Here is an 8,407-nt window from a genome sequence, read left to right on the forward strand (position 1 = left end):
GCCTTCATTGCCTCAGTCTTTAGTGGGAAGACAGGTTGTCCTTAGGACAAGTGTCCTCCTGGGTTGGTAGATGGTGTCAGGGAGCAGAATCGTCCCTGTGTTATCCAGGAGGAGGCAGACAGCGAATTGCTGAGACCCTTGGATGTTCATAAATCTATGGGCTCAGATGGGATCCATTCCATGGTTGATGAGAGAACTGGCAGATGAGCTTGTAAAGCCACTCTCCACCATTCAACAGTCCTGTCTCACTGGGAAAGTTCCAGATAATTGGAAGCTGGCCAATGTGACACCCATTCACGAAAAGGGTGGGAAGGAGGATCTTGGTGACTATAGGCCAGTTAGCCTGACCTCAATACCCGGTAAGGTGATGGAACAGTTTATATTGAGTGTCATCACACAGCACTTACAGGATGGCCAGGGTATCAGACCCAGCCAGCACAGGTTGAGGAGGGGGAGGTCATGTTTGACCAACCTGATCCCCTTTTATGACCAGGTGACCCGCCTGGTGGATGTAGGAGAGGCTGTTGGTGTTGTGTACCTGGACTTCAGCACGGCCTTTGACACTGTCTCCCACAGCACAATCCTGCAAAAGCTGGCAGCCCATGGCTTGGGCAGGAGCACTCTTTGCTGCGTTCAGAACTGGCTGGATGGCCAGGCCCAGAGAGTGATGGTGAACAGTGCTTGCATCCAGCTGGTGGCTGCTCACCAGTGGTGTCCCTCAAGGGTCTGTGCTGGGGCCAGTTCTGTTTAATATCTTTATTGATGACATGGATGAGGGGATTGAGTCTTTCATTAGTAAATTTCCAGACAACACTAAACTGGGAGCATGTTGATCTGCTGGAAGGTAGGAGGGCTCTGCAGAGACACCTGGAATGGCTGGATGGATAGGCAGAGTCCATTAAGATGAAGTTTAATAAATCCAAGTGCTGAGTCCTGCATTTTGGCCACAATGACCCCCTGCAGCATTATAGGCTGGGGACGGTGTGGCTGGACAGTGCCCAGGCAGAAAGGGACCTGGGGCTACTGACAGCAGCTGAACATGAGCCAGCAGTGTGCCCTGGTGGCCAAGAAGGCCAAGGGCATCCTGGCCTCTATCAGGAATAGCGTGGCCAGCAGGAGCAGGGAGGGCATTCTTTCCCCGTTCTTGGCACTGGTGAGGCCGCACCCTGAGTGCTGTGTCCAGTTCTGGCCCCTCAGTTTGGGAAGGACTTTGAGATGCTCGAGCGCGTCCAGAGGAGGCAACGAGGCTGGAGAGGGGCTTGGAACACAAGCCCTGTGAAGAACGACTGAGGGAGCTGGGGGTGTTTAGCCTGGAGAAAAGGAGACTCAGGGGTGACCTTATCACTCTCTACAACTCCCTGAAAGGTGGCTGTAGCCAGGTGGGGATTGGTCTCTTTCTCCAGGCAGCCACTGACAGAACCAGAGGACACAGCCTCAAGCTGCATCAAGGGAAATGGAGGTTGGATATTAGGAAAAAGTTTTTTACGGAAAGAGTGACCAGCACAGTCTCTAACATCAGTGACATCATCGTGCTACTTACGAGGGGCAAGGCTTGGAGTGTGCTGAGGTCAGTGGAGCACACACTGTTCACCCCACACATAATATGCTCAGTCTTCCTGGCAACATCTACAGTGTTTCCAAAGTAATCAACTAGTAGCTTACTCCATATTTCACTAGACGGAAGGAATAGGAATGTGAACAAGCTGCAATATTCAGCACTAAATCCATTCTAACTGCAACAATATCAATTTTCATATTCTTCACCAAGGAGTTTGTGTTACTTAAGTGCAAATTTTATTCAAGTGCCAGAAAAGCTTAGTCTGTCCTGTGAAACTAGAGCTATGTTCATTCTTGGCTCTGCCTTACCAAAACATGCCTGATGTAAAGATTAAGGCTTCTCCAAAAGAAAGGGTATGATAAAAAGAAAGCAACATAAGCAGCTGCCAAACTGATGAATTTCCTCAACTTTAAGGCAGTTTTAAAGGTATTTTTACAACATTTTCAGAAAACAGAAAGAAGCACATTGTTCCAAAACCAATTTATTTTTATTAAAATCTTATACTGAGTGCAAGCATAAACTCAGCACTTATAAAAGCTGCCCAACCAATGCTTCCAAGACCTCTCAATCTCATTTATAAGGGCTGAAGGGAAAACAAGGACCAACATATTACCGGATTAGTACAGCACAGAGGCAAGGTCTGCATCAGCACCCTTCTCACCCTCACAGCAACAGATATCCTACGCACTTCCAAGCTTTTCCATGGGAACGCCACTCCCAAAGCATTAGCAGCATCTCAAAGGGGAGAGTGACAGTGCTGGCAAGAGGTCATGCAGGCAGACAGGAAGGCAGATGGCTTCTTGGTTTGGCTATGATAAGGGAGACGAACTGGAATCCAAGCTGGGGGAGTAAAGGGACTTTTGTAGGCTGCTGCTAATACCAGAAGCACCAACAGATTTAGTTTGGGCTCAGTCTGCTGACCACACCATAACAACAAGTTCTTTGGCATCAAAACATTAGGCAATGTCCTTGCCAAAAGACAGTCTGGCCTCAGAAAAATATATGACTGACACTAACACCAAGCAAATAAAAATGAAAGTTCACATGCCAGGATGATGGCCAAAACAAATCTAACTGAGCAACCACATTTCCAGAACACCACCACATTTGCCAAAATATTTGGCGAAAGCTCATCTCCGTGGAGTTTGTTTCCAATTGAAGTCATGGGGATACAGGCACCTTAGCTTGACTAATGAAGCACAAACATATAAAGAGCCTCTCTGCTCCAGGCACCGTCAAGGCTCATCACAATGCACAGTGCTCCAGCTCCCTCACATTTCTACGCTAGAGTATTTAAAAGCTGATTTGACAAAACGTCATCTCTCACCTATAGTTTTGCTTGGGTCTAAACTTGCAGGGTTTGGCAACTTGCAAGTGTCTTGTTTGATATCCTTAGAAACTCAATAGTACCATCAGGTGAGTTCACATACGTGCATCCTGTCTCCCACAGCCACAAGCCTTAAGAAGAGTAAATAACACAGGTTAATAGGATACTCTTCCACTGCACTCTCCCATCTTTTCATCATTTTCAGTTTGAGGACTTTCTAAGGCAGGTGGTTTTTTTTAAGTATTTAGTACCCCCCAATGGATTTTTTTCCCCCTAAAATAACTAGTCCAGGCTAAAATTTGCCCCTCAAACCTTGCTCAAATAGTTTTGGGCTCCTGAAAAAATATGAGGGGAACCTCTAAACTCTGCCCACCTGATACTCTTCCTTTGCAAAACACGAACAGATGGCAAGTTAACAAACGCTGGAATGCACACACTTAAAGCCCCATGCATCACTCAGTTGTTATGTGTCTATCCAGACCTAAAGCTAGCCAACTGAAAACTCCAGCTTCAAGAGAAACTCCAGTTGTAAGAACTCAATCCTGTGGGTTTAGAGAGATTCACTACTTTCAAAACACAGTTCTGCCTCGATTTGATCTTGCCAACTCATTTCAGATGCACTGCTCTTGTGCTCAGTACTAATTTTTTTTAAATCAAATCATTTTACAAATCCGCCTAATTTTAGCTCTGTTTCACCACAGCTGCCAAGTGCAGCCGTGTGCAAGATCACACGATTTGTTTCTCTGCTGCAGTGGCAAATTACTGACACTGTTCAAAGAACCCTCGGTTAGCTCAATTTCAATCCCTGCAAAGCTGAAGGACAAACAACCTTGCTGCATTTTAATCATGTATACAGCAGTACATTCAAAAAATGCTGCAGAAACCTACAGCAGTTCTTTAAGGTTTGATTCTTACAGATCCAGACTAGTAATTTTGTTTTGTTGGGTTTTTGTTTTTTTTTTTTTTTTGGTAATTCATTATGACATTCCATGAAAAACAATGGAGAACATGCATGCACATCACAGAAGCAGAGAGTATTATCCAGATGTACTCAGAGACTACAAAGTCAGATCCCTGCACTGCACTTGCAGGAAAGTTTAATGGATTATCTTAACCCTTCAAATAGGGCAATATCCTGCCACTCTGAAAACAAACTGTGACCTCCAGTGCGACATCTGTTTGTGATGGCAGATCTCCAAGCAAGCATGACTTATCTCAAAATTAGAACTTCCAGAAAAATGCAAGAAGTGTCATCATCCTTCCAGTTCAGATGTCATCAGCAAAGTTACAGTCAATTTTGGCCACAAGAAGATTTTTGAGTCCCTGCAGGTGTGTGGTCAAATTGTCCCACTCAGCCTGTGTTTGTTCAAATACAGAAAAGTCATACGAATTTGACAGTGTCCCTGGAAAAATTGGGAATCATAAAAGGCACATCTGAGATGAATAGAACTGCACAAATCTTAAGAACTGACAGCAGTGTCAGAGAGAACACGACACTGATCACACGAAACACATGGCAGCTTTGATAAACAAGGTGGGTAAGGGAAGCCCCATCTTTCCTCCCAGGGTCTGAGGACTGAATCAGCTTTTCAAAAGGCTAATGCTCCACAGTAGAACAGACTTACTTCTCAGCAAGTCCAGTTTTCATTGGATCACCACAGAACACTCTTACCAGTGCTCTGTGGTTATCTGACATTGTTAAAATTTCTAGGTTTTCCAATTTTGTGGCATTCAAGGTCTAGAAAAGAACTTCTTCATGAGGCACTTCAGAAAAACACGTGACAAGTCCTTTTTCACCCTCTACTTATTTCTGAGACTCCTCAGACAAATAACATCAACTGCTATTGCCTTTTAAAGCTGCAAGTACCTCTCACAAGAATGCTGATGTTTCCCAAGTCCTGTCCTTGGATTAAACATGGATTGTCACATTTCACAACACAAGGAAGAACAGTATTTGAATACCACAGTAGTAGCAAATGTAGTACATGGTAAACAAAGACCAAAGGGAAGAAACAACTGCAAATTTATTAAATTCATAACTAGTATTTTGATTTTTCTTCTTCTTCTCAGGCAGCTTTGGAAACCAGGGAAACTTCTCAGAGGACAGCCTGCTATCACTTTTACTAATATTTAGGATATTACAGAGAACCTGCCAGCAGTAGATTTTGAGTCTGCTTCTTCTTCAAAGCACCTTCAACCTAGTAAGCAAAGACTTAGATCAATAACCTCAGACTGTAAATCTGTCTGCAATTCTGCTGAAGGGACAGTGTTCTTCATTGTATAAATACCACACACTTGACAGCTTCAGACTGACAGCTTAAACTTCATCCAAAAGCTATAAAACACCCATGGCATTGAATAAAGCAGTGAAACGCTGCATAAAGTCTCACTTCTGTACATTTTTAGAGGTTCTTGGAGAGATGTAAGGACTGTTCCCTGCAGAGCTGCTTGTAGTCAGTTGAAAATTTAGATTAAAGTGAGATCCATTGCAAAAAAACAGCAATAACCCTATGCCTGCATTTAGTTACCAAAGGGGTAAAGAGCAATTGCAATGTGAGGAGAGTACAACAGCTGAAAACCTACCTAAATTAGGGATCCCTAATTTTGACTCACACTGCTGCAGCACAGCAGACCAAAGGGCCACCAATCCCACGCTGACAACACATGAACTGCCTGAAAAACACCGTTTCAGCTGAACACAGGTAATTCTTCAGAGGCTACAATGAACTGCTAAGAGCCACAGAGAAATGGAAGCCTGTTTAGAAAAGTCTGGAAAGAGGTCTTGAGTGTTTAGTAAGGATGGGTTACCTAGGTGCATATACAGGCAGTCCTCATCTCTTACCATAGATGTAAGCCATCTCTTGACTTGGATGCTCTGCAGAGGATTTATCTCAGTGACTGAGAAACATAACAAACAGCAAACACACAGGCTGGAGACCAGCTGGGAGACTTCTCATGGCCAATTAAATACTGTACACTACAGTACATTTTCCTCTAACAGGAACAGTTTTCTACCCTTCCCTCCACATGGACCAAAAATCCATTTAAATGTCAAGAAAAACACTTTATTTCACTGGCAGGAGGGAAAACACTCAAGAAAAGCCTCAGTTCTGAAAATTATAAAACAGGACATTAAAAACCTACTCTTGCATCAGCCAGATTCAACTGTTTGTGTGTTATTATTGCATTACATAGAGGAAAGGTCAAAGTATTCGTTTTTCAGTTCAAATCCATATATGCAAGAAAACAAGCATCATTAGCTATATCACTCTTTGTAACTATCATGAAGCACTCATCAAAACCTCTTAATGCCAACAAATTACTGTTATTTATGACCTAGTTGGCAGTCCCTTACTCTTCAGCCTTACACACAGGCACTATATAATGATTCAAACCAGACTGCCTACAAAGCTGTCACATATTGAGTAATAGCCAGGGTCATCACATGCCTTGGTCCTTTGGGATTCATCTCTGTGGACGCTGAAATGGAACCAGAAGATGCAGGTCAATGTACAGCATCCTACACAAAGCAAAAGTGGTCATCTAAAGGGTCTCCAGTCTGGAAGACAACATAGGAGGCTCATGGACTGGATAACTGTGTACTAAGCATATGACAAATAGTCACAGCCCAATCAATCAATCAATTTTGATACCATGTTTAACACCTGCTCATTTTAGGTAAATAATACACTTGTAGTTATTTCTAGTAATATTAACACAAGAAAGTAGAACCCAACATTCTTGAGTCTGACATATTTGATCCCAAAATTTGCACCCAGATTATTTTTTTCCCTTCAAATTATGAAAAGCAGTGTAAAGTTATGGGGTCTCACTTCACATGCTTTGTAGACTTTGCTAAAAGCTTTCTCCAAAAGCATTTCTTAAAATTCTTCTTATTGCAACTGTATTGTTAATGTTTCCACAGTATTGAGGATAAACACATCTTCAGCTGGGCGAGATGTTGCTTTGGTAGTGGAGCACACAGAGCTATGGATACGCTACGAAAGGAAGAGTGAAAACAATAACAGCCACACATGCTTGTTTCATCATGAAGGTGTAAATGAGCAATTTCACTGCTACATGTGTAAAACAATACACATGCATACATACATACATATATATATATAAATATATACATAAATAACCCAGATTTTGGTATTGGACTTTAAAAAGAAGTTGTATTTGTATTTTTCTCCATCCCAATTGTTTGTGATTTCAGGCAAACAGCTTCAGTTCCCAGGCAAGGGCACTTCTGCCCTACCCAGGCTGTCAGTGAGTGCCACTGCGGCAGCAGGACAGCGGTCAGAGGGGAGGCAGGTGCCCGACTCCCCAGGAGGCCGCAGTACCGAGCCAGCAGCCGGGCACCCATCCCTTGTTCCGTTCAGGTCAGCCCACGGCCGCTCCCGCTCCCCAGCATTTCACCCCTTTGGGACCGTCCCCGCTCCCTAGGGACGGTCACGGGTGACGCTGACAGCCCCCACCAACCGGGACACCTGCGAGCCGGGCCTTCCCCACGTCCGCCGCCCCCCCCCCCCCGAGGCCGGGCCGCGCCCGCCCCCGCAACACCCCGCCAAAGGCACCCACCTTGTTGAGGTGGGGGTTCCTGGTGATGTCGTAGCCCCGCTTCTTGACGGCCAGGGCGCGGCCGGGGCCGGCCGGGGCGGTGCCCCCTGCCTGGCTGCTGCGGGCCCGGGTGACGGCGAGCAGGAGCGGCCCCCGGCCAGCGCCCGCCATCCGCAGCAGGCGGCGGGCGCAGCCCCCGGCGCAGACCGGCACCATCGCCGCGCTGCTCCTGCCGGAGGGAGCCCGGCGGGGCTGGGCGGGCGCGGCCCGGGCCGGCCCAGGCGTGCCCTGCCCAGGTGAGCCCGGCGCGGCGCACCCGCCGAAGCGAAAGAAAACCCGGGAAGGAGATCCCACCGCAACCCCGTGGCGGCCGCCCCTCCTCCGTTACCTGTTAAGGCTCAGCCGGCGGCGGCGGGGAGGGGGAGCCGGCCCGGGCCCGCCCCCGCCGGGGACAGCGGCACGCCCGCCCCGGGAGCCGGCGGTGGGAGCGGGGCTGCCCGGCCGCGGCGTTGCGGTGCTCGCCCCTCTGTGTCCGCACTGTCCCCGTGAGCCGCCATCAAGGCGTCTGGTGGGCGCTCCAGCGCCTGGGGACCCTGGACAAGGACGCGGGACCTTAGCGGGACACGGAGCAGGGCAGCAGAGCAAAGCCGCCGAGAGCAGTTGTTAGTGCTTAAGGAGCATCTTCAAAGAACTTTTCAGTCCAGGAGCATGAACAGCCGTGCTTGGTTAGGCATTTCAATCCACATGTAACCCATAAATTCCCTATCTGGAATTTATATGCACCGCATATTATACATATAATGTATTTACTGTGCATGTAGTTAGGTAATGCATATAACCTGTACTTCTTTATGTTGTAATTATATATTTGCTGAAGAAGGCAGGTCACTGCATCCCTCTTTTTTCTTTTTTTTTCTTTTTTTTTTAATGGGCTCTTTTATTCTTGAAATGGTGAAAAC

General features: G+C 46.4%; 1 protein-coding gene across 1 annotated transcript in view; it reads right to left on the reverse strand.

Annotated features, from left to right (window-relative positions):
• The window catches only part of ME3 (malic enzyme 3), a 119,088-nt gene extending 111,214 nt beyond the window's left edge, over positions 1-7,874 (reverse strand). The window contains exon 1 of the mRNA XM_038132538.1: positions 7,470-7,874. Coding sequence (XP_037988466.1) covers positions 7,470-7,664 — 195 coding nt within the window. The 5' untranslated portion in view covers positions 7,665-7,874. The remainder of the gene's footprint in view (positions 1-7,469) is intronic.
• Positions 7,875-8,407: the final 533 nt, after the last annotated feature.

Source organism: Motacilla alba, chromosome 1, assembly GCF_015832195.1.
Source record: "Motacilla alba alba isolate MOTALB_02 chromosome 1, Motacilla_alba_V1.0_pri, whole genome shotgun sequence".
Lineage (NCBI taxonomy): Eukaryota > Metazoa > Chordata > Aves > Passeriformes > Motacillidae > Motacilla > Motacilla alba.